Source organism: Perca fluviatilis, chromosome 9, assembly GCF_010015445.1.
Source record: "Perca fluviatilis chromosome 9, GENO_Pfluv_1.0, whole genome shotgun sequence".
NCBI classification, from domain to species: Eukaryota; Metazoa; Chordata; class Actinopteri; order Perciformes; family Percidae; genus Perca; species Perca fluviatilis.
Genome location: NC_053120.1, coordinates 23,574,292 through 23,599,925, shown reverse-complemented (window position 1 = coordinate 23,599,925; position 25,634 = coordinate 23,574,292). Strand labels below are relative to the sequence as shown.

Genomic DNA, 25,634 nt, shown 5'->3' with positions numbered 1-25,634 from the left:
AAACCATGCTGAGATTTTTATTCAAGTCTCAACTAAGTGATAGAAATGCTTTACCAATTTACATAGCACTAAAAACACCTGTTGTATGCATGACAGGAAAATGTCAAAATAGGCTGCAGCTACATGAGATCTCAATAGCTTTTAAGGGCAGTTTTCAATCTGTACATCTATTCCATGTATTACGCAAGTTACTGAAAGCAGACACTATGGGGAGACGAGAGTGCAAGGTGTTTAACTCCACAGCAATTATTGTTTTAGACAAAACTGTAAATGCAAATATTTGCAAACAAGGCTATAAAAAAGTAGGTTGACCTCAGTTGTAAAACAGTTTTAAGGGACTCAATTAATGGCTTTACATTTCAGACTGGATTAACTGGATCAAGACCAGATAATTTAAAAAAATACTTAACATAAAAGACTCACAATAGTACTTTACCACTCTCACAATGTCATACACACAGACAAGAGGCCTTTTTGATGTTTTGTAGGCTTTATAAAAAAAAAAAATGAAGCCAACAGATGTTAGGGCTGCACCAAATCTTCCTAGCGAAAAAATTAACGGCATGGCTCCATTTTCCCTAGAGAATCATTGAAGTTTCATCTCATACTACCCCAGCCTAATTTAAGGTTAGAAGTGCTAAAAATGTAATCATTCAATATACATACGGTATGAAAGACCAAAGTAAGAGTTCATGTGGTAGAAAGAACAAAGTAGCCAGTAGCAGAAGTAAAGGGTGAAGATCCAGGACGGGCTGAGTGTTGTATAAAAGAAAAAGTACATTTTCAGAAGTAAAAGGAGTTGGCGCAGCGCCACAAACTATCACACTAATAAGCTTTCCTTTTTGCTGTGATAAATAATGGACCAACTGGTTTGAGCAACAGGGCCTTCTGGTTTGATATCATTGTAGTACAAAATGTCCAAAACATCAACATTGACGTAACAGATACTGTAGGAAATGCTGGGTATGTGTTGCAATGTTGGAGCACTGTATGACGCCAAACAAAGAGGCCACCATCTTTAGCACTTGGTCCACTACAGTGGTGGTTAAGGGTCTTTCAGCTTTCTACAGCAGGTGGTTCCGTCTCTGCGGAGATGGAGTTGTCTGCTCCTTCATATGAGTGAAGCTGTTGTTCAGCAGGGCTGTCTGGGCTCCGTCTGAACACAAAGTACATCATCAGTCATGACCACTGCGGTGCTTCAATTAAGATTACTTGTATATAAAAGAGCAGATGCTCACATAAGCTTCGTCATGGTTAGCAAATCGGTCCCACTTTGACACAAAGTGCTGAGTGAAGACGTGAAATGGTTCAGCTTAAAACTAAATATGGCATCGTTCCAAGGAGATTCATGTCTTTTTGTTATTGTCCATGAGCCAAGATCTGCTTTCATATCAGTTAGTAGCCTGTGCCAATTACAAGGAGAGCAGAAATGTACTGTATATTACTTCACATGGAATGCTCACCTGATTGGACTTGAAGCGGTATCATCATCATTATTCTCCTCATGGGCAGGAGATTTTGGATTTTCTTCCACCTCCATATTATCTTTTTTCTGTTCCGATTCCCCATTCACTGGAGTGGAGTCTAGAAAATGGAAATGGATTAAAATAGGAAAAAATACAAAGCAAATCGAGGTAATATCAAACCCAGATGGAGGCAAGATCCAAGGTGTGAGTTTTTACTAGGGCTGGGCGATATGGAGAAAATAAAATATCACGATATTTTTGACCAAATACCTCAATACCGCAACGATATTGTAGTGTTGACTATTGATGCATTCACAAAATATTTACACAATGAGATTTTTGATAAATAATTATCAGTAATGTGGATATAATGACTAAGTGGGTAAAGGCAAAAAATAGAACAGTTACAACAGTCTGGTAAGTTCAGAAAATGACTGTAATGCAGCCTTTAAAACCAGGAAGAGACAACACTTATGTCATATTACGATATTCAAAATGTAAGAAGATATCTAGTCTCATATCACGATATCGATAGAATATCAATATATTGCCCAGCTCTAGTTTTTACCTGTGTTTTGTGTCTTCTTCTCATCATCTTCTGGTTCCTTGTCCTCTGTTTGAGGTTTAGCTGCCACGTCTGGCTTTCCCACAAAGCGAAGTTTTAACTTGTTGTAGACCTCACTAGCTTTTTCCATGACTGCATTGCTGGCTTTGTACCGCCGGATCTATATTGTCCATAACAAAAACAAACAAACGGATGAAAGAAGTTGCAAATGGATAGAGATCATTTAAATGAGAAAAATACAGTACAGCGCTGATTATTAAAAACAACAAACAAGGTAGGCTGACATAGGATATTTAACATATTGTAAATGCACATTTGAGTGAATAAATAAAATGAAATTAAAACTAGAGAAGTAATCACATTTCTATATGGAGTGATTAAAAAAAAAACTATAGCGTCTTGGTGTTTCTGCTTACATTTTACATCTCAGAGAAGCAGCATTAAGCAGTGGATTAGTGTATTATCCAACAATTATCAAACCTCCAGAGACCCCACCTTTTCAAGTGTAATTGCCAGAAAATGTGTTATATTCTGACTAATTCAATACGTTACAACAAAAAGTACATTTTAGTTTAAATTAGGACAGCATGTCATATTTATTTCCATTATTTTAACTGTGGGTTATCCTGTCTTTGTGCAAGATGAGTTATTGAGAATTAAGAACAGTCAACAATTGACAACAAAAAAAATGCACCTTTTTTAGTGTTGCAATAACTTCAGCGTTCTTATGGAGGATCTGGCTGGTGACAGGCACTGCTGCAAGTTCATCCAGGGCTTGTAGACACCGGTCTATGTCCTAATAAAACACAAATACATACAATGTCAGTTTGCACGCTGGCGTAAAAACACAGAAAGATGGGCAAATTGTACTTTATCAAAATCATAGAGGTCACTTACTGGGTTGTCCACTTTCAGTGCAAACTTGATATCAGTGTGGAGTTTCTGTAGCTTTTCTTCTGGCGATGGCTCTGCATATGGACACACCAAGTAACAGTCAATATTCTGTACCGAATTATTACCTCACAAAAAACAAGAAACATAATTGATCTGTCTACCTGTTGCACAGTTTTAGTGTATGCAAATACATTTCCACCAAGAAAAGATTACTAATAAGCTGCAGTGAACAAACTGACTGCCTGTATGAGACACTGACCCTTCTTTTTTTCCACTTTCTTTTCTGGCGGCCTCTCTGGTTTGCGTCTGGGTTTTTCAGGCTTGGACCTGAGAGAGAAGAGAGAGAGAGAGAGAGAGAGAGAGAGAGAGAGAGAGAGAGAGAGAGAGAGAGAGAGAGAGAGAAAAAAAAAGAAAGAAAGAAAGAAAGAAAGAAAGAGGGAACTCTGTGATCTGTGTACATTCAATTTTAATGAGGTTTGCATACCGTAGTCTGTTCCCCATTGTGCACTCACCTTGCTCTGGACTTCTCTTCTGACCGTCTGGCTTTCTTCTCTTTCAGCTCTTTCTCCTTTCTCTCTTTTCTCTCCTTCTCTTTCTTTATTCTTGCCTTCTTCTGGTTGTCAGGCTTCTTGGATGACTTCTTAGCCTTTTGATGGAAAAAGCACAAGGTGTCACATGTGTCAATGGCACCCAGAGTCACCTGCAGTCTGATTACTTTGAACCAAAGCAAAATGTAACACGTCATATTATTTAGCAAGTGATTGTACCTCAGTTGGAGAATCAGAGTCAGAGGGTGCAGGGATTGGGGGTGGAGGGGGTTTCTTGGACTTCTTCAATGGGTGATCATCTACACCTCCGTCTGAGCTGCTGCTGTCACTGTCGCTCCCTTTTTTAGCCTTATCTTTGTCTTTTTTCTTTTGCTCATCTTCCTCCTTCTCTCGCTCACGTAGCCTGCGGAGCTCCTCTGCCTCCTCCTTTTTCCGGCGCTCCTCAAGCTCTCGTCTGCGTTCCTCATCTCGTTTCTTCCAATCACTGATGCGGTCAGTGTCGCTGTCACTGTGAAGAAAAAAAAAAAAAACACATTGCAACTGTTACGCTGCCCTTCACAACAAGCTGGCACGGACTTCAGACGTCACAATACGGTATTGGATATGTGGTGCATAAACAGGAAATCTGTAGAGCAGCCTGGTCATTCTGTGCACATGACATCTGTTGCACGTCTGTCTGTCCAGGGAGAGGGATCCCTGTTCAGTTGCTCTTCCTGGGGTTTCTTCCATTTTCCCCCTTTTTTCCTCGAAGTGAGGTCAAAGGACAGTCATGTGCTGTACAGATTGTAAAGCCCCTTGAGGCAAATTTGTGATATTGGACTATATAAATTAATTTGACTTGACTGACCTATCGCTGTCCGAAGAGGATGAAGGTGCTCGTTTTGCCGGGGCGGGTTTGGGTTTCCGTGCACGAGGCTTTGGTGGGGGCTTCTCTGTGGGTGGGTGGGTGGGGGGGGGGGGAAACAAAAACAAAAAAACACTAGCATTGAGCACATTTATATAAGCAAATCAAAAGGCATGACATCTTTCCTTTAATATCAAACGACATTCATCTCTAGAATTTTGGATAAAGCTGAAACCGATCGATCCGATCTTTAACAAGACTGGACCCACACCTTTCTTGCGTGCCTGTGGGCCCTTCCGGGGAGGTGGATCTGAGTCGGAGTCAGACTTTGAGCCAGATCGGGATTCAGAGCCAGACAAAGCTGGCCGAGGCTTCTGGTCCTCCGAGTCGCTGTCAACTGCTTTCTTCTCTGACCCTGATCCCGAGTCGGAGTCCGATGCAGACGTAGCCTTCTGCAACGTCACAGAGAAAAAAGGGGATGGAGATGGAAGATAAAAAAGGAAGAAATCACAAACTGCTATGACAAAAAAAAAAGATATATGTTAATGTGCAAGGGGGCTGATGGTTCACCTTTTTCTTCCCTCTTCCTCCTGCTTTCTTTCCACCTCGTCCACCAGACTTCTTCTCTGGAGTAAAATCCTGTTGGAAGAAAACAAATTAGTCATTTACAGGCTGTTTAGTTTCACCCAACAATCACACCATGTGTGTGTGTGTGTGTGTGTGTGTGTGTGTGTGTGTGTGTGTGTGTGTGTGTGTGTATCTGTGCGTGTAATTACCTGGTCACTGTTCTTGCCGGACTCAGACTCTGAAGGTGTGGGTTCTGAATCAGAGGGGGATCCACTCTCCCCTTCATCTCGGTCACTGGATGAGCCGCGAGCCTTTTTTGGAGGGGGAGGCCGCTTAAATAGAAAACACATCCATTCAAATAAAACAACTGAACCATTATCAACTATGTCACTGCAGCTCTTTTTCCATATGCAGTCAATTGTTTCAGCCAAACATGCAGATGAGCTCCATTAATTATTATTGCTTTTGTCGTTGTGATGACAACTCCTAATACAAAAAAATGAAGCTACCAGTAATTACAAATTTTTTTGCTACCTCCTGTTTTTATTCTCACATAAGCAGTTACAGTCTCAGTAAAAATCTAAGCATTGTTAATTGTTATGGTAACCGACGGCACTTGTCACACACAATATAGTTAGTGTGCTGTAATGAGTAAATAATTTTTTTTTTTTGCCAAATCACTGAAGATATGGTTTAGTTGAAGCAGTGATTTTTTCCCCACTGACAGTGAAATTAATCATCAAGTACCTTCACAGGTGGTGGCTTTCGCTTCACTCCTCCTCCCTTTCCTTGGTCTTCACTCCCAGAATCAGAGTCAACCTCACTTGCCGACTCTACTTTCTGAGGAACCGGGGCCTCTTCCTCATCGTCATCGTCATCGCTCCCTCCTCCGGCATTGTTGACCTCGCTGTCAGACGAGCTGGCTGGCTGCAGACGAACCGTGATGAGAAGATTAATACAAATTTCGGGACATTTTACCTTTCCTCGACAGTTTGCCTTTGACAGTGAAATGAAACATGGGGACAGAGATGCAGAAAAGTTCCGTGGTTACAATTGAACAATAGATGTTGCAGGAAGCATCACACCTTAAACTGCTGGGCATCAGGACGCCCTAGTGTGAACTGCAGCATTATAATCAAAAGACAAGACACGGAAAGTTAATTTGTAAAGCACCTTTCAACAATCAGATCATTCAAAGTGCTTCAAAAGTTACTAGTCAGTTCTAAAAACAATGGGCATGAAAATCACATCAATTAGTTTAATAAGCATCAAATGAGCATGAATGATTAGAAGAAAAAAAAAACTTCAGGTTTGACACCTTAAGTTAACTTAACAAGAGAACATTTACAGTATTTTTAAGAGTATGAGGTAATGTTGAAACATGGATGCTTCAGGATTTAGGATGTCTGATTTCGGGGTAACTTACTACAGGCGGGGCACTGTAGGAGGCATGTGGATTGTTCTGGATCTCCCATAAACCTTCATTGAACCCCTTCCTTTTGTTAGGCTTTCCATAGCGTTCGCTGTACTTTTCATAAGCAAAAAGATCCTTAGCTGCAAGGAATGCTCTGTGAAACAACAAGAGATCAAAGAAAAATGTGAACAATTTAGCTACTTACTTAAAACCACCCCAATGTTATCATTAAACAACAGGTTGACATGAAGTATGCTAACTGACTTGAGACTCTAGAACAGCATACTGTGCCACCTAGTGATGGATTAATATACTGCAGGTGCCATGTTGTCAAACAGATGGTGTCTGATGCCAGATCAGACATATCAAACATACTGCACACAGAGACTGCCACGGGTCTATGTCTAACAGTGAAAGAAGTGATGTGTGTTTTTGTCTCACACCATTACTCTCAAAGAGGATATCACGCAAACAAACAGATGAGTCAATGGCAAGAATTCAAGTCGGCATAGCCAATTCAAGTATTACAAAAAAAAGTAACTAAACTTGAGTCAATGAATTTCAACCAAATTTGTAATCAAATTTCCCTTTTTCAGATAGATAAAAAAAAAAAGCTAGCTGCATTTGCAGTCATTTAAGTTCAAACTGCTCTGTACATACCAGTAACTGCTTTCTCTAACAACTGGTAGCCTAAATCATTTTTATTTAATTTTTTCCGCCCATGGTAATGCACAACTCCAGAAAAAAGCGATTCACAATCAAAACAAAAGTCTATTTACACATTCCTTGACCGAAAAGAGCCAAATAAGATTTTGCCTGCCCCTTACTGAAAACATAAACTATAGAAATAATGATCTGTCAGTTACAGTTACTTAACAACCAATGTGTACAATAACATGAGAAAAAAATAATAATCAAGAGCCATACACAATAATTCACAATCAACTAAGGAAAGATTACCTTCACCTGACTAACTTCATATTGTCTAATTCTTTTTTAATACATTTTCTTGAACTGAAAAATATTTACACAATCCTTTCAATCATTCTGTAGAGAATTGCAGTTTGACGCCAAACCATCTGCTTTAAAGTAGATTAGATTCAGATTTATTGTCATTGTGCAGTGTAAAAAGTACAAAGACAGCGAAATGCAGTTTGCGTCCAACCAGAAGTGCAAAAACAAAAGCAGAAAAGTGCAATGTGATATACAAGTATAGACAGGTGGTGCATAGGCATAACAAGAAATATATTGCAGTGTTACAAGAGCAGAATAAATATGGCTATGTAATATGAACAATGTACTCAATGTTCTCGAAGTAATCCAGTAACGTTACTTAAAGTACTGTACGGAGTGTACTTACGTTTCATGTGTCCCAAAGAAGAAAATTGGGATTTTATTAGGAGGTGGTTTCACTGCCCCATCAGCCACATCTTCAATCTGTAAACAAGCAAGACTTTCAAGTAAACACCAAGTGGCAAGAAATAATCTGGGACTCAAATCTGATGGTAGCATGTATTGATGTTGGTTATCACTGGAAAAACAAACATTGCAGACTTTTAACTTATGGAAATTGTATCGATAGGGGGTATTTTTATATTGAGAAGAGGGCTTCTTATCTAGAAATATTGCAGTGATCTCAAACGTCATTTCCAAAATAACGTTAGCTTCGCTGCTGTACGTTTCCATTCAGATTAACGTTACTTAGGCCAACAGCATCTCATGCAAATTACGCTGCTCGTACACCGACCATGGGCCTAAAGCACAACCTGTCAGCACAACAAAACATTAAGTTATGTAGCTATGTGTATGATGGGCAACGTTATTCGTGTTAGACAGTGTCGAGGATACACAGAGAACCTTCTCCAGCGTCCCATGCAGAGTAGCTCATCCCCTCCGCCCCTCCGGCTGCTGCTAACGTTACTTGCTTACCCTGGCTGGCCAGTGGGGGTACCCCTTCATTTTAGCGAAGACCAGATCTCCGGGCTGGAAGTTGTGTGGCATTGTCCCGCTCCTCAATGCAGCCTGCGTTTAAAAGGTATTCGGCTGCGTAGCCTTTCTGTGTCTCTCTTCGTTTGCTTTTTTTCAGGTCGACACGAAACCTGGAAACGATGGGGTTAGCTAGCAAGCTAACAGTACACTAACGTTACCGCGAGAAGAGACGGCGGAGGGAAGATAGCAACAACGCTCAAAACACTTCCGGTGAAATAACGTTCTCGGTCTTCAAAATAAAGCACTTTCTACTCAAAATCCTTGTAATTAAGTTAAAACCGTTTTTGCAATTAAATGAAAATGCAACATATCTTTATCAAATAATCCAATCTCTATACGGTCAAAACATGTGTTAAAAATCCAATTATATATTGTAGGACACTATACAATCACTATAAAAGTACATGCCACATGATGCATAGTCTTGCATTGCCAGTGGTGCAGGGCCCCAATAGTTGTCAGGAATAAGTACAGCAGTAAGTCCAAAGCACACAGAGCTCCTTCCTTTTGGATGCACATACCTCAACATTTGAATACACTCTAAAGAGGCATTTGCAAACTCAATCCAGCACCTTGCTGCAAAGTATACTGTACCTACGTGTACTAATGCACCACATACTACTGTAGCATCATCATTGTAGAGTGTACATTCATACATATTAGAATTAGAACATAATCCTAATTTTTGGTTAGATTTCTGTACCCAGTTGGGTCCATGTACAGTACAGTGTGTAATCAACTTCCATGTGTTTCAGTGTCATTACACACATCACATTACACAATCACATCACATTAGAAATGCCCCCCCACACCCCAACAACTTTATGTAGTTTTACACAAATACAGAAATAGAAATAAATAGGGGCACATAGCATGTTGTAACTAAAAACATGTTATTCAATGCATTGTTGATTACTTTAAATTTTTCTATACCAATATCACAAACTCCATGTATCAGAAATGTCAAATATTTCTTTAAAAGTTGGCCTGTTGGATACATTACATGTATTGTTAAATTGGTGTTGACATTTAAGTTATGTAAGGTTACTGACTTTTATTCTACAAAGTAAATTATCCTTCGCTGGTATACCGGAAGTGCAAACCTGCAATGTTGTGAGACGCTTCACTGATCCGGATGAAGCAGCCTGATCATTTCCACTCGATACGACAGCCACAGCGGAAGTCCCGCCTTTCTTACCTCGCCATTGGCTGACTCACGATCAGTTTCCTTTTCACCCAATGACAGATCACAATGTGGAAGGCTGCGTTGACCTCCCCCCGGATTCACCTCTAGTGAGAAGCCATGTTTCGGTCTTTGAGACGCGTCCAGCAGTTTAACTGCAACCTCCTGACTTTGCAAAGAGTTAACGTCAACTCTAAACTCCTCATCTGCACGTCCAGAATGGCCGCTTCAGAGTACAGGATCGAGCGGGACACGTTTGGTGAGCTCAAGGTCCCAGCTGACAAGTACTACGGTGCCCAGACTGTCAGATCCACCATGAACTTCAAGATAGGGGGACCAAGTGAGAGAATGCCAATCCAAGTGATCAAGGCCTTTGGTATTCTGAAGAGAGCGGCTGCTGAGGTTAACAAGGAGTACGGCCTCGACCCAAAGATAGCAGATGCAATCATCCAGGCTGCAGATGAGGTTTCAGCTGGTAAACTGGATGATCATTTCCCTCTGGTGGTGTGGCAGACTGGATCTGGCACTCAAAGCAACATGAACGTCAACGAGGTGATCAGCAACAGAGCTATTGAGATCCTTGGAGGAAAACTAGGCTCCAAGGATCCTGTCCACCCTAATGACCATGTCAATAAAAGTCAGAGCTCCAATGACACCTTTCCCACTGCCATGCATATTGCTGCAGCCACAGAGGTCCACCACGTCCTGCTGCCCGGCCTGCAGATGCTGCACAGCGCTCTGGCTGCCAAATCTGAGGAGTTCAAAGATATCATCAAGATTGGACGCACACACACTCAGGATGCTGTTCCGCTCTCGCTCGGACAGGAGTTCAGCGGTTATGTCCAGCAGGTCAAGTACAGCATCGAGAGAGTAAAGGCTGCCATGCCCAGGGTGTATGAGCTGGCGGCAGGAGGCACAGCAGTAGGGACAGGACTCAACACCCGCATTGGCTTTGCTGAGAAAGTAGCTTCTACTGTTGCTTCCCTCACAGGCCTGCCGTTTGTGACCGCTCCCAACAAGTTTGAAGCTCTAGCAGCCCACGATGCTCTGGTGGAGCTGAGCGGAGCTCTGAACACCGTGGCTGTCAGCATGATGAAGATTGCCAACGACATCCGATTCTTGGGGTCAGGACCCCGCTCAGGCCTGGGAGAGCTCATCTTACCAGAGAATGAACCAGGAAGCAGCATCATGCCAGGCAAGGTGAACCCCACCCAGTGTGAGGCCATGACCATGGTTGCAGCTCAGGTAATGGGAAACAACGTAGCGGTCACCATCGGAGGCAGCAACGGACACTTTGAGCTCAACGTCTTCAAGCCTATGATGATCAAGAACGTGCTGAACTCAGCTCAGCTACTCGGCGACGCATCGGTCTCCTTCACCAACAACTGCGTGGTGGGCATCGAGGCCAACACAGAGAGGATCAACAAGCTCATGAACGAGTCTCTCATGTTGGTCACCGCACTCAACCCACACATCGGTTACGACAAAGCAGCCACCATCGCCAAGACGGCTCACAAGAAGGGCTCCACGCTGAAGGCCGTGGCCGTGGAGCTGGGCTACCTGACCGAGGAGCAGTTTGACCAGTGGGTGAAGCCAAGTGAAATGCTGGGGCCAAAGTAAACTCTGATAACACAAGAAACACTACAAAGCAAAGAAAATACATTTTCCAGTGTGAGAAAAGACTATTTCCAATTAAATCAAAGAGGTTGAACTGTATGAACCAAACATTCTCTGAAATCTCATAATAAAAAGTTTGAGAATGCTTTGCTATTGTTTGATGCTGCTTCTTATTGTGTTTTACAAACTGGTGGTGGTGTTTGTATTTACACTGTGATACATTTGTTGGTGTAAAAACAGTAAATCCTCCCATTTGATTGATACAATTACATATTTGAAGATGCTACTCAACCCAGGTTCGTCACACAAACATCGTACTGTTTTACTGCCACTGTGTCAAAAGTAGTTTAGTAAAAAGTGTGTATTTGTATACCAACTTGATAAGTTTTGGTATTTAAAGTCTTAAATACTTCTTGACTATTAGTTGGTACCTTCATGGTAGTTCAGATGTTCACAGTGCCATCCCAAATAATTCAGCATGGGCTACTGTACCTTGTATGTTCTGGTTTACAGTATGTGTGCCATTTCTGCAGCCAGTTAATATGTATTAATTAAAAAGCAAGTATGTTCTGGTTTCTGGCATTTGTCTTAATGTATATTGTTTACTCACACACATACATACACTTTAAATTTATAGCCGATCTGCTATGTGGTCAAATCATAAGGATGTATACAATGCAAGACAAAGAAACAATAGATACAAGTTAACTAAGTCCTTTATTGTATACACCAGGATTTAAATCATAATGACTGAATGCCAATTGAGGACATTTTAAAACAAGCAAACAAAAATGTGATGTGCAAGACTTTTGCGGTAACAAAAAAAACAAAATGACCATTTGCTCCTCTTCTATTTGGTCCAGCTGACCTTGGGAATATCATAATGCTCGGTCAGGGTGTCCAGGTGCCGATTGAAATCCTGCAAATCAACAAACAATAGAAGCTACATAATTTTTTTCTTTTCTCAGTTTATAAATCTAAAATCATTTCAACTGCAATGTATATTCTACCGACTAAAGCATATTTCACTGAATTAACAAATTGGACTGAATGGTGCTATGCCAGATCTGACATGACTTACCTCGACTCTAAGTTTGTGTGTCTTTGATGCTTTGTTCAAAATCCTCTCCATTTGCTTCACGGAAAAAGAGAGCGAGATAAAAATGAATACAAAATACACCTTAAAAATACACATTAATCCCTGTCAGTTTAGGCACACTGTAAATACCTCCACAAACACATCACTACCAGTATACTACAAAACAGCAACACTATTAAAACCACAATCTCGACATGGACTAATTTGTGAGTGTGAGTGAAAACAGCTGGAGTCTTTGAAAATATCACACTGTTAGCAATAAATCACATGCTAAAACTGCCTTAATGTTATGCAATTACTGCAATTGCCTGTTGTAGCTGGTCATATTCTAAACATATAATGTGTTAGATTTAGAAACATCCAAAGTTCTTGAGCAGTAGATGTTATGGTGCTTCACCATGTGTATGCTCCCCCCAACATTATGTCGCAACATTTACTGTTTCATACAATGAACTTTGTCGTTTGGGTAGAAAATGGCTAATACATGTTGCCAATATACAGTATGATGTGATGACTAATAAACTAAGACTGAAAAAATCATTAACCTTACCCAAACATAAAAAGATTTATATTGAATCTCAGCTCCAATTTAATCAGCCCTTTGGTTGAACGGGAAAGTTCAAAACAGCGCATAAGTTAATAATCTGTAGCATTACTGGTTGTAAAGCTAAGTGTGCAAAGTCTTCATTTGTTACATTACATTATTACATTACATGTCATTTAGCTGACGCTTTTATCCAAAGCGACTTACAATTAAGTGCATTCAACTGAGAAGGTCCAAACTCTAGACAACAAGTAGAAAGTGCAAGTACATTAGCTTTAAATAAGCTAAGCTACAAAGAAACAAAAGTGCAGTATTTGTCATACTGTATGCCTGGAAAGTTTCCAAAAAGGTCTTTTGGATTTAAGTTTTTTGTGCTTACAAAGACCCCATTGTGTGCATCTGAAGATTGGTGATTTTGGTTTTCTTATTGCTGGCTTGTGTCATAAAGTATGCCCCCGCCCAATACTACTAGGACATTGTGGCTGATAGTGGTAAAGACTTATGGTAGTGGTGGCCAAAAAGACAGCAGCGGCCAGAGCTTTTTGGATAATTTAGTCAATAGATATTATCTTCTGCTAAATTTGACTTTTACATCCTATAACATCTTTTATTAGCTATGTCTCTGCCTCAAATTCTTGACCAATCACTGCAGAACCATAACTTACCCTCTTCTCTTGCATTTTGTCAAAGGCTATTTGAGCAGGCGTTCTTTTGTCAACATATCCTTTGGTTTTTTCCTCCTCATCGTTTTGACTGTTCGCGACCTGCTCCAGGCGACGCTTACTCTCCTTATCCTTCTTCTTCCTGAAAAAAAGATATGTAATGGATGAGCAGTTAGTTGATGAGTGGCTTGTCAGGTCAACCACTAGCTACCTTCCAACAGGCAGGAAAGAGACAAATGATTACACTTGTACAGGGACATGACTAACTTGAGCTAACTTAACGTTACCTAGCTAATGTTTTTAGCCATGACTGTAACACTCGTATTGTCACTGTGTACAGTTTTTAAGGTCACAGATGAGACCAGTGGTTTTCACTGTACAATGCTATTTCGACAATGAATTTGCCCAAATATGACTTTATTCTATTCACATAATCTCAGTAACGTTTCACGTTAACGTAATATTGTTTTTCGATTAGCAGACATGCTAACATTAGCCTTGCCTGAATACCAAGCGCTTTTATCAGTTGCGACAGTTTTTGTCGATTAAAACGCACCGTCTCTTACTAAAATATACAAAATGACACAAGACTTACTTTTTTCCTGCTGAAATGGCTCCTACACCTTTTAATTTCAGGGTACTCTTCTGGGCCGCAGCGTATTCAGACATTTTCGAGAAGCTCTCAACCGTCTTCTTCTACTTTGTTATTATGGTACCCGGCTCACGTGTAGCGGTGCTGCCACCTATCGGACTGAAGCGAAATGACCCGAGGGCGCTACTTAGCTAGTCGTCTTGCAGTGTATCTTCCCGGCCAGAGAGGAGCAGTAGATACTTTTCACAGGGCCAAACACAAAGCACAAAACGGAAGTTGAAGGGACTGAATGTCACTCTTTGGTCAAACTGTAGCATGGTGGGCTTCGTTTTCAACTAACGTACAGTAAAATGTCAGGGTACAGTTTATTTAGGATAGTCACTTTAACGAAATGCATCACAACCAACGCTACGACGTCGCTATGCAGGACGAACGTATTAAACAAAATACAGACATGTGGATATGCTAAGAAAGTCGGTGAGTAAAGAAGACATGTAGCATCTGTTTTCGCAATGTTCTTCAGTGCCAGTTGTTAAATAGCTGTGGTATGTTTGAAGCGCGGTGAAGTTGGCTGGACGTTTGATATTCACTTGATATTCGATTTTAACTTCCTGTTCTGTTGTTAGGTTCTGTCTAAGGGGCCGTCTACAAATTACCGTTTTGGTAGATTGCAAAGAATTTTCTCAGACATATATTCACCAAAAATCAATGAAAGGGACTTTTCTCATTCCGATTGCTGTAGTAGCTGCCAATAGTAAGCCTTTACTTACTACAGGTCATATTTGTCTCATATGTCACATGATGGTGAAACAGTATGCAATTAAAAGATTAAAATATTCACCAAAAATCAACCAAAAGACATTTTCTCATTCCGATTGCTGTAGTAGCTGCCAATAGTAAGCCTTTACTTACTACAGGTCATAGTTGTCTCATATGTCACATGATGGTGAAACAGTATGCAATTAAAAGTTTAAAATATTCACCAAAAATCAACCAAAAGACATTTTCTCATTCCGATTGCTGTAGTAGCTGCCAATAGTAAGCCTTTACTTACTACAGGTCATAGTTGTCTCATATGTCACATGATGGTGAAACAGTATGCAATTAAAAGTTTAAAATATTCACCAAAAATCAACCAAAAGACATTTTCTCATTCCGATTGCTGTAGTAGCTGCCAATAGTAAGCCTTTACTTACTACAGGTCATAGTTGTCTCATATGTCACATGATGGTGAAACAGTATGCAATTAAAAGATTAAAATATTCACCAAAAATCAACCAAAAGACATTTTCTCATTCCGATTGCTGTAGTAGCTGCCAATAGTAAGCCTTTACTTACTACAGGTCATATTTGTCTCATATGTCACATGATGGTGAAACAGTATGCAATTAAAAGATTAAAATATTCACCAAAAATCAACCAAAAGACATTTTCTCATTCCGATTGCTGTAGTAGCTGCCAATAGTAAGCCTTTACTTACTACAGGTCATAGTTGTCTCATATGTCACATGATGGTGAAACAGTATGCAATTAAAAGTTTAAAATATTCACCAAAAATCAATGAAAGGGACTTTTCTCATTCCGATTGCTGTAGTAGCTGCCAATAGTAAGCCTTTACTTACTACAGGTCATATTTGTCTCATATGTCACATGATGGTGAAACAGTATGCAATTAAAAGTTTAAAATATTCACCAAAAATCAATGAAAGGGACTTTTCTCATTCCGATTGCTGTAGTAGCTGCCAATAGTAAGCCTTTACTTACTACAGGTCATATTTGTCTCATATGTCACATGATGGTGAAACAGTATGCAATTAAAAGATTAAAATATTCACCAAAAATCAACCAAAAGACATTTTCTCATTCCGATTGCTGTAGTAGCTGCCAATAGTAAGCCTTTACTTACTACAGGTCATAGTTGTCTCATATGTCACATGATGGTGAAACAGTATGCAATTAAAAGTTTAAAATATTCACCAAAAATCAACCAAAAGACATTTTCTCATTCCGATTGCTGTAGTAGCTGCCAATAGTAAGCCTTTACTTACTACAGGTCATATTTGTCTCATATGTCACATGATGGTGAAACAGTATGCAATTAAAAGATTAAAATATTCACCAAAAATCAACCAAAAGACATTTTCTCATTCCGATTGCTGTAGTAGCTGCCAATAGTAAGCCTTTACTTACTACAGGTCATAGTTGTCTCATATGTCACATGATGGTGAAACAGTATGCAATTAAAAGTTTAAAATATTCACCCAAAAACCCAAAAGACATTTTCTCATTCCGATTGCTGTAGTAGCTGCCAATAGTAAGCCTTTACTTACTACAGGTCATAGTTGTCTCATATGTCACATGATGGTGAAACAGTATGCAATTAAAAGTTTAAAATATTCACCAAAAATCAATGAAAGGGACTTTTCTCATTCCGCTTGTAGTAGCTGCCAATAGTAAGCCTTTACTTACTACAGGTCATATTTGTCTCATATGTCACATGATGGTGAAACAGTATGCAATTAAAAGATTAAAATATTCACCAAAAATCAACCAAAAGACATTTTCTCATTCCGATTGCTGTAGTAGCTGCCAATAGTAAGCCTTTACTTACTACAGGTCATATTTGTCTCATATGTCACATGATGGTGAAACAGTATGCAATTAAAAGATTAAAATATTCACCAAAAATCAACCAAAAGACATTTTCTCATTCCGATTGCTGTAGTAGCTGCCAATAGTAAGCCTTTACTTACTACAGGTCATAGTTGTCTCATATGTCACATGATGGTGAAACAGTATGCAATTAAAAGTTTAAAATATTCACCAAAAATCAACCAAAAGACATTTTCTCATTCCGATTGGCGTATTAGCTGCCAATAGTAAGCCTTTACTTACTACAGGTCATAGTTGTCTCATATGTCACATGATGGTGAAACAGTATGCAATTAAAAGTTTAAAATATTCACCAAAAATCAACCAAAAGACATTTTCTCATTCCGATTGCTGTAGTAGCTGCCAATAGTAAGCCTTTACTTACTACAGGTCATAGTTGTCTCATATGTCACATGATGGTGAAACAGTATGCAATTAAAAGATTAAAATATTCACCAAAAATCAACCAAAAGACATTTTCTCATTCCGATTGCTGTAGTAGCTGCCAATAGTAAGCCTTTACTTACTACAGGTCATATTTGTCTCATATGTCACATGATGGTGAAACAGTATGCAATTAAAAGATTAAAATATTCACCAAAAATCAACCAAAAGACATTTTCTCATTCCGATTGCGTGTAGCTGCCAATAGTAAGCCTTTACTTACTACAGGTCATAGTTGTCTCATATGTCACATGATGGTGAAACAGTATGCAATTAAAAGTTTAAAATATTCACCAAAAATCAATGAAAGGGACTTTTCTCATTCCGATTGCTGTAGTAGCTGCCAATAGTAAGCCTTTACTTACTACAGGTCATATTTGTCTCATATGTCACATGATGGTGAAACAGTATGCAATTAAAAGTTTAAAATATTCACCAAAAATCAATGAAAGGGACTTTTCTCATTCCGATTGCTGTAGTAGCTGCCAATAGTAAGCCTTTACTTACTACAGGTCATATTTGTCTCATATGTCACATGATGGTGAAACAGTATGCAATTAAAAGATTAAAATATTCACCAAAAATCAACCAAAAGACATTTTCTCATTCCGATTGCTGTAGTAGCTGCCAATAGTAAGCCTTTACTTACTACAGGTCATAGTTGTCTCATATGTCACATGATGGTGAAACAGTATGCAATTAAAAGTTTAAAATATTCACCAAAAATCAATCAAAAGACATTTTCTCATTCCGATTGCTGTAGTAGCTGCCAATAGTAAGCCTTTACTTACTACAGGTCATATTTGTCTCATATGTCACATGATGGTGAAACAGTATGCAATTAAAAGATTAAAATATTCACCAAAAATCAACCAAAAGACATTTTCTCATTCCGATTGCTGTAGTAGCTGCCAATAGTAAGCCTTTACTTACTACAGGTCATAGTTGTCTCATATGTCACATGATGGTGAAACAGTATGCAATTAAAAGTTTAAAATATTCACCAAAAATCAACCAAAAGACATTTTCTCATTCCGATTGCTGTAGTAGCTGCCAATAGTAAGCCTTTACTTACTACAGGTCATAGTTGTCTCATATGTCACATGATGGTGAAACAGTATGCAATTAAAAGTTTAAAATATTCACCAAAAATCAATGAAAGGGACTTTTCTCATTTCCGTTTGCTGTAGTAGCTGCCAATAGTAAGCCTTTACTTACTACAGGTCATATTTGTCTCATATGTCACATGATGGTGAAACAGTATGCAATTAAAAGATTAAAATATTCACCAAAAATCAACCAAAAGACATTTTCTCATTCCGATTGCTGTAGTAGCTGCCAATAGTAAGCCTTTACTTACTACAGGTCATATTTGTCTCATATGTCACATGATGGTGAAACAGTATGCAATTAAAAGATTAAAATATTCACCAAAAATCAACCAAAAGACATTTTCTCATTCCGATTGCTGTAGTAGCTGCCAATAGTAAGCCTTTACTTACTACAGGTCATAGTTGTCTCATATGTCACATGATGGTGAAACAGTATGCAATTAAAAGTTTAAAATATTCACAAAAATCAACCAAAAGACATTTTCTCATTCCGATTGCTGTAGTAGCGCCAATAGTAAGCCTTTACTTACTACAGGTCATAGTTGTCTCATATGTCACATGATGGTGAAACAGTATGCAATTAAAAGTTTAAAATATTCACCAAAAATCAACCAAAAGACATTTTCTCATTCCGATTGCTGTAGTAGCTGCCAATAGTAAGCCTTTACTTACTACAGGTCATATTTGTCTCATATGTCACATGATGGTGAAACAGTATGCAATTAAAAGATTAAAATATTCACCAAAAATCAACCAAAAGACATTTTCTCATTCCGATTGCTGTAGTAGCTGCCAATAGTAAGCCTTTACTTACTACAGGTCATAGTTGTCTCATATGTCACATGATGGTGAAACAGTATGCAATTAAAAGTTTAAAATATTCACCAAAAATCAACCAAAAGACATTTTCTCATTTCGGCGATGCGTAGTAGCTGCCAATAGTAAGCCTTTACTTACTACAGGTCATAGTTGTCTCATATGTCACATGATGGTGAAACAGTATGCAATTAAAAGTTTAAAATATTCACCAAAAATCAACCAAAAGACATTTTCTCATTCCGATTGCTGTAGTAGCTGCCAATAGTAAGCCTTTACTTACTACAGGTCATAGTTGTCTCATATGTCACATGATGGTGAAACACCATGTTTGTAAACAGCATCTATTTACAGGCCTTGTTCTTGCCTCCTCTATTTTGGTCAAAGGAATCAAAGTTAGAATTCTTGTTTCTAGAGGAACAAAATAAGTGTTACATATACATGTGCTTGGTGGGGGCAGGGTTTATTCTGAAGATTGTGATGCAGACAGAAACACACATGCACATGCAAATGCAGTTATCTCCTCAAATATATGGAATTATTCGAAGTTTTTGGCTTTAAGGTAAGGTAAAATACAACAATAGGTTACTGATGAATAGTGTAAACATGTCAAATTTTAAACATATTTTATTGAGTTTTTATGAAGTAAATGCTTGGTGTGCAGTGCATTGTAGGGAAGGGAAAACATGTTTTTTATCATGTGATACCTAAAGTTGTATTTGCAAGCATGTTAAAATGCAAAAACAATTTAGGACTATTACTTTATTGTGTATAGTGAGGCTGGCACTCATTTCACTGTGGGAAAATTTGATAATGTTGCAAGAAACTGGGGTATCGGGGGAGGGGAGCGCAGTAGGGACAGTAGAGCAGAGTGATTGATACATTGGAGGGGGAGAACATTAAAGTGCTCATATTCTGCTCATTTTCAGGTTCATAATAGTATTTTGAGGTTGTAGCAGAATAGGTTTATGTGGTTTAATTTTCAGAAAACACCATATATTTGTTGTAGTGGACATTGCTGCAGCTCCTCTTTTCACCCTGTGTGTTGAGCTTTCAGTTTTAGCTACAGAGTGAGACATCTCAATTCTGTACAATCTTTGTTGGGAGTTGCACATGCTCAGTAAGTACTGCTAGCTTGTCAGTTGCAGAGTATGAGGGAGTGCCACGCTAGCAGCTAGGCGAGCATTATAACGTGTGTTTCAAAGTGACCACGTTAGTCTCTGAAGTAAAGGCTGGACTACAGTAGAACTGTTTGGAGCAGTTGGTGAACAGTGTTATCTGTTGGAGATGGTAAGGCCCTTTGGGGTGGACTTTGGGCTTTTCACTTTGTAAACCAATAACGTGCACCAAAAAAGATATATAACACAATAAAGGAAAGGGGAAAAGCCAAAAAGCACAATATGAGCACTTTAAGGTGGTCTGGTATATTAAGGTGGGCTTAAATATTGGGTGAGCTACATTTAATTGTGGTCAAATTATATCAAAATTTACAGCGGTTTGAGATGGGGGTTTTAGGTCTATGTGCTTCATTCAAGAGCTTGACAAAAGACAGGATGATAGAACACTAACTTATCATGTTTAATTACTTTAATATATTATATATTACTTTATAATTATTATAGTGAGACAAAGTCTAGGCCTAGTTTTATGTTTGCAATAACAAAGAATAAATTAATCACTAACAAAGCAACTTTTGTGGTAAAAAAAAAACACATCACAGACAGAACCCCCTTCAAGAGCATTTTACTGGTGTCTATCTATAAAAAATACTGTTTGTGTCTTTGAGTATTACGTTTTCATCAACTATTACATTTTAAATTGTCCTTTGAATTTGTTTAGGAAAATGCCAAAACTGAGAAAGGGAAAGAGAGGATCCCAGAAAGATTTATGGGAGGAAGCAGGAGGACTGGAGGCTGTTGTGAGGGAATTTTCAAAAGTTAACTTGAGAGGTGCCACTTACAGTTCAGATCTATGGTCAGAATTGTCCATTTCACTTTTTGGAATTAAAAACTATTCCAAAAAACACTGGTTGTGGGTAATATGGAGCAGCAACAGGAGGGGTCTTAGAGACAGGGTGCATAGACAGGAAAGCAAAACTAATGCTGAAGTTGAAGACTGTATTCCATCAGATGTATGTAAAGGAGCTGGATCAGACATGATCATAGATAACTTGCCCGAGTTCAATGATGATGTAGCCCCGTCTGAAAGGAATGAAAGAGATGTGAGTGATGAAGAGCTTGGTAGAGAGAGTGGTTCTGTGGCTAAAGACGAAGATGATCAGGAAGAAAAGAGTGAACAGGATGAAACACATGTAAGTGATGAAGAGCTTGGTAGAGAGAGTGGTTCTGTGGCTAAAGACGAAGATGATCAGGAAGAAAAGAGTGAACAGGATGAAACACATGTAAGTGATGAAGAGCTTGGTAGAGAGAGTGGTTCTGTGGCTAAAGACGAAGATGATCAGGAAGAAAAGAGTGAACAGGATGAAACATATAAGTGATGAAGAGCTTGGTAGAGAGAGTGGTTCTGTGGCTACAGACGAAGATGATCAGGAAGAAAAAGACTGAACAGGATGAAACACATGTAAGTGATGAAGAGCTTGGTAGAGAGAGTGGTTCTGTGGCTACAGATGGAGACGATCAGGCAGAAGACAGTGTAGAGGATGCTTCAAATCCTGTAAACACAGCAGAAAAAGTGGTTGCATTTCAAACAAAAAAAGAATACAAAAAGAATACAATTAGAAAGATTTCTCCAGTTCCTAAGAAGTTCAGAATATTTTTAGATAATAAAACTTGGAGGTCAATCAGACCAGAGAAAGGAACAAAAAAATTAAGGGAACCATGGACACATGTGATCTATGATAAATTCAACCAAACAAACCATTGCTGTGTTCTTGCCTTCAAATATCAACATGCTCGATTGCAAAACAGCAGAAAAAGAAATTGCCCATATGTTCATATCAAGGCTGTGTGTACATTTCCCTCCTGCCGGGCACAATACACATTTTGGATGAGCAAAAGGCCAACATTACAACAAAAAAAGGTGTCCCTAACTGTTTACCGCCACGGACATGTGTGTCACCTCAGACAACACACAAGGAAACGAAAAGCTTCGGGTATGAAAAGAGGTACAATTGCCAAAAAAGTCAAAAAGGGAGTGAGCAATACGTACTACCAGCTCCTCAGTCAAACACCGAGTGAAGAAGTTAGGGCAGGTAACCTGACAAGATCTCTTAACAGAGACATTTTAAAAGCAATATCTTCTGAAGTCAGGAAGGCTGCATCCCTAATCGAAAATGTGGTGTTGGAGGTCCTTCTCACTCAAAAAATAATGAGGGAATGTGACACAAACTTCATACATTTCCCTGGGTACATCCAAGATTTTCAAGTTGACCCATTCAGTACTCATATGTACAGCGAGACAGGGATTGGGATTTTGGTTGGCCATCTGAGGAAGAAAGCACCAGTAAGCCTTTACCTAGACGCCACAGGAAGTGTGGTGTCTAAAATCCCAGAGCAGAACAAGCGTATGTTATATTACGCACTGGTTTTGGCCGGAGAGGGACGTGGCACACCACCTTTACCAGTAGCGGAGATGTTGTCAAATGACCACACCGTTCCATCCATCTCCCACTGGTTGATGCGCGCTTTTTCTCCACACTGTCTCCAAAATTCTACGGTACATACAGTCAGGCATGTGGAGACAGACTACAGTTGGGCCCTGATTCAAGCGGTTCTCCTTTCTTTTAACAAAGAAAGCGTTTCAGCTTACCTTAACCGGTGTTTTGCCATTTGCAGGGGCAAACAGAAGTGGAAGACTTTCAGAAGCTCTACATTTATCCACCTCTGTTCTGCCCATGTGCTGAAAGCTGTGGCCCAAGTAATTGGCAGACATGTAACAGATAAAGGACACCGTGAATTTCTTATATTCGTGTTTGCCAGGCTGCAAAACAGCCAGTCATTGCAAGATGGCGTCGAGATTTTCCGGTGTCTTTGCATTATCTTGCTTGCCAAGACCAACATTACAGCTGTCAAAGACTGCCTGCAAGCACTTCAAAGAGTAATTCGCCGGTTCAAGTGTGAACCCAGTGTGAAAGAAGATCCTACTCACATTAATCCTGAGGAAGAAATTGAGCAAGCAAAGACCATTGTGGGCAGATCACCCTTTTCTGCTGTCTTCCAAGGTGTTTATGAAGATGCTGCAGTAGCCATTACCACAGAGGAGTCACCGGAAGAGAACATCTATCACTGCCCTGGGATCATCAAAGCACTAATGGATAACTACATGGCCATATTTCCCATGTGGAGTGGAATAATGTTGGGAGACTTGAGAAGACATGTGGCAGACATCGACAAAAGGAAGGAAGAAAGGGATTCGGAGGACAACAGGAAAACAAGGGAAACCAATTGTCATGTTGAAGGATGGTTCGGAATAGTGAAGCAACACATCCTGCGAAAAAAAAAGCACATGAGACCAGCAACCTTCATTCGCACCATGTACACATCTCTGCATGGAAGGTACATAGAGCACACAATGCAGCATGACTTGCCAGATCGCCTCATCACTAAGCCTTTAAGATCCACAGACATAAAGTTTTCAGAGGAGACATGGGCCAAGAAGAATGAGAAACCTGATGTGAAAGTGAGCAAGTCCAAGTACTATACTGTTCCTGACACAATGCCTGCACCTAAACAGAAAAGGGGACAAAAGAAACACACAGGCAAAATAAGAAGTGTTGGTAACAAAACTGACACAAGATGCTCAAACAAGGTCTTACAACTCCCTGCCAGCCAAGAGACAACACCAGAAGAGGCCAGTGATGGTGATACGAACAGCCATGATGAGAGCACTGATGCGGAAGGTTCAGAGGTGTGTTCACATCTTCTTTAGTATATTATAACCCCAAATCACAAAGAGTGTAAAATGTGAATAAAAACAAGATGTAATAATCTTCAAATGTCATGAAGTCATATTTAGCTACTAAAAGGACACATCAAACATATCAAATGTTAAAAATGACAAATTTGATCACTAAAATAAAATGTATGCTGTACATGCAAGAAAGACATTGTTAAGGAAACATAAAAAAATTAAAGCATGATTGACACAGCTGTATTCACCAAATTACCCAGTTTGAATCCTTCAGTCAGAAACATATACCAGTAGTTACGTTATTAACATTAATATTAGAAATGCATAAAAGTTTAATAATGTGACAAATATTAATGACTCCAAAAATGAGGTGGGCTTGTTCAATGGCAGCTTTCTGTACCAGGACTAGAGCTTGAGTTTGCAAAAATTTTTATGAGTTTGCAAATGATGTATGAAGTGATTACAAATTTGTGTTCATACTGTATGCTTGTAGGTTGATGTCCTTTGGAAATCAAATTCAACTGAAGTTGTTGTGGCTGTTGTGAGATATGCGAAACAGAAGCTTGATTTCACCCTGCGGCACAGAGAATTTCTCAGTTTAAGGCCTGATGAACTGCTCATAGGCGAGGCAAGTATACCATTAAAACTGTTGTTGTCCCACATTGTTTATGTGTAATTAATGTATCTATTTATTTACAAAGTTTATCTGAAAATGAAATAACTTATTTTGCATAACATGATATGCAACAAGGATGTCAGACTAGAAGGTCTGGAGTGTGACTTCAGAAAAAGTTTGAGCAAAGGTGTTGCATTATTGATCCATTCTCTGACATGTTGACAGTGGCATTTACAGATTTTATGATTACCTACATTTTCTCCAAAAGGTGATTGGGTGCTACATTCAAGTGATTCTCAATTCAAAGAAGTCTGCTGACCGACTATACAACATGAATCACTATGTAATGGGACTAATTTTACATGGCACAAGAGAGCAGATGGCCAGGCAAGGGTTGACAAATGTAGGATAAGTAAATTGTCCTCATTTATTATTCTCTTTTTTGCTTCTGTACAGAAATAACACTGTACTTACTGTGACAATTTTATGACTACTTTATTTTGTCAGGTCACATTTGATGATTATGATGGAGCCATTGGATTTGTTAATATACGAAATATGCACTGGAAGTTTGTAGTGAGTACAGCAATTTATGTAATCCTATGAGCCTTTACAGTATGAACTGTATGGCTCATGGTTTGTGCATTTAAAGGGTTGTCTGAAGTCATTAAGTAGTATGCCATTAACCTTATCAAGTAAATACACGTAGGTATGTTAATATGTTTGAATGAAAGGTGAAGAGCTTTAAACATTTTAGTAAGTAATAAACTCGAAGAAAGTGCTAGATTTAAGATTGTGACATATTTCTTATTTAGCCAAACGTTGTCCATGCTGTAGCATGCTATTAATACCTCATTGTTTTTAAGATTGTTATATTCTTTTAAATATCTTCATCCCTATCTTCATGAAATCATTTCTGTCACGTCAAGTTTTTAGTTGAATGTTAAAAGGTAATTAAAAAAGGTTTGTCAATTGTGGCTTTGGTGTTTTACCAAAACAAAGCTACTTACTGTATGTTATTTGTACTGTTTTTGCAGACATAGGCTTAAAAATTGCATGGTTTAATATGTTACTTTTTCAAACAGTATCTTCATGCCCTCTCAAGCCACATTTTTGTGGTCGATCCTCTGCAAGGGACAAA

At 39.0% G+C, this 25,634-nt stretch overlaps 5 protein-coding genes across 6 annotated transcripts in view; 3 read left to right on the top strand and 2 right to left on the bottom strand.

Annotated features, from left to right (window-relative positions):
- Positions 1-3: 3 nt before the first annotated feature.
- Positions 4-8,474, bottom strand: hdgfl2 (HDGF like 2). 2 transcript variants are annotated; one of them, XM_039810986.1, is made up of 17 exons: positions 8,228-8,474; positions 7,659-7,735; positions 6,311-6,452; positions 5,970-6,005; positions 5,632-5,811; positions 5,094-5,216; positions 4,888-4,956; positions 4,589-4,769; positions 4,321-4,405; positions 3,693-3,981; positions 3,438-3,571; positions 3,185-3,252; positions 2,929-2,999; positions 2,726-2,827; positions 2,035-2,191; positions 1,464-1,584; positions 4-1,156 (listed from the first exon to the last, which is right to left on the bottom strand). In XM_039810986.1, the coding sequence occupies exons 1-17, from the start codon at positions 8,297-8,299 to the stop codon at positions 1,057-1,059; spliced, it is 2,007 nt and encodes a 668-aa protein (XP_039666920.1). In that variant the 5' UTR covers positions 8,300-8,474; the 3' UTR covers positions 4-1,056. The 2 variants fall into 2 exon arrangements, with proteins under 2 accessions (XP_039666920.1, XP_039666921.1); XM_039810987.1 differs by lacking the exon at positions 5,970-6,005 and having other exon boundaries at positions 8,228-8,473.
- A 1,054-nt stretch (positions 8,475-9,528) lies between these two features.
- On the top strand, positions 9,529-11,669 carry fh (fumarate hydratase). The gene has a single exon (XM_039810988.1). The coding sequence runs from the start codon at positions 9,591-9,593 to the stop codon at positions 11,088-11,090; it is 1,500 nt and encodes a 499-aa protein (XP_039666922.1). The 5' UTR covers positions 9,529-9,590; the 3' UTR covers positions 11,091-11,669.
- Positions 11,670-11,785: 116 nt separating this feature from the next.
- Positions 11,786-14,125, bottom strand: fam32a (family with sequence similarity 32 member A). The gene is made up of 4 exons (XM_039810994.1): positions 13,988-14,125; positions 13,396-13,534; positions 12,169-12,222; positions 11,786-12,006 (listed from the first exon to the last, which is right to left on the bottom strand). Exons 1-4 carry the CDS (start codon positions 14,059-14,061, stop codon positions 11,938-11,940), a joined length of 336 nt encoding a protein of 111 aa, XP_039666928.1. The 5' UTR covers positions 14,062-14,125; the 3' UTR covers positions 11,786-11,937.
- A 92-nt stretch (positions 14,126-14,217) lies between these two features.
- Positions 14,218-25,634, top strand: part of mrpl54 (mitochondrial ribosomal protein L54) — a 71,218-nt gene continuing 59,801 nt past the window's right edge. Inside the window, exon 1 of the mRNA XM_039810993.1 lies at positions 14,218-14,461. Coding sequence (XP_039666927.1) covers positions 14,335-14,461 — 127 coding nt within the window. The 5' untranslated portion in view covers positions 14,218-14,334. The remainder of the gene's footprint in view (positions 14,462-25,634) is intronic.
- LOC120565312 lies at positions 22,693-24,985 on the top strand. The gene is made up of 3 exons (XM_039810989.1): positions 22,693-23,874; positions 24,371-24,505; positions 24,762-24,985. The coding sequence occupies exons 1-3, from the start codon at positions 23,278-23,280 to the stop codon at positions 24,903-24,905; spliced, it is 876 nt and encodes a 291-aa protein (XP_039666923.1). The 5' UTR covers positions 22,693-23,277; the 3' UTR covers positions 24,906-24,985.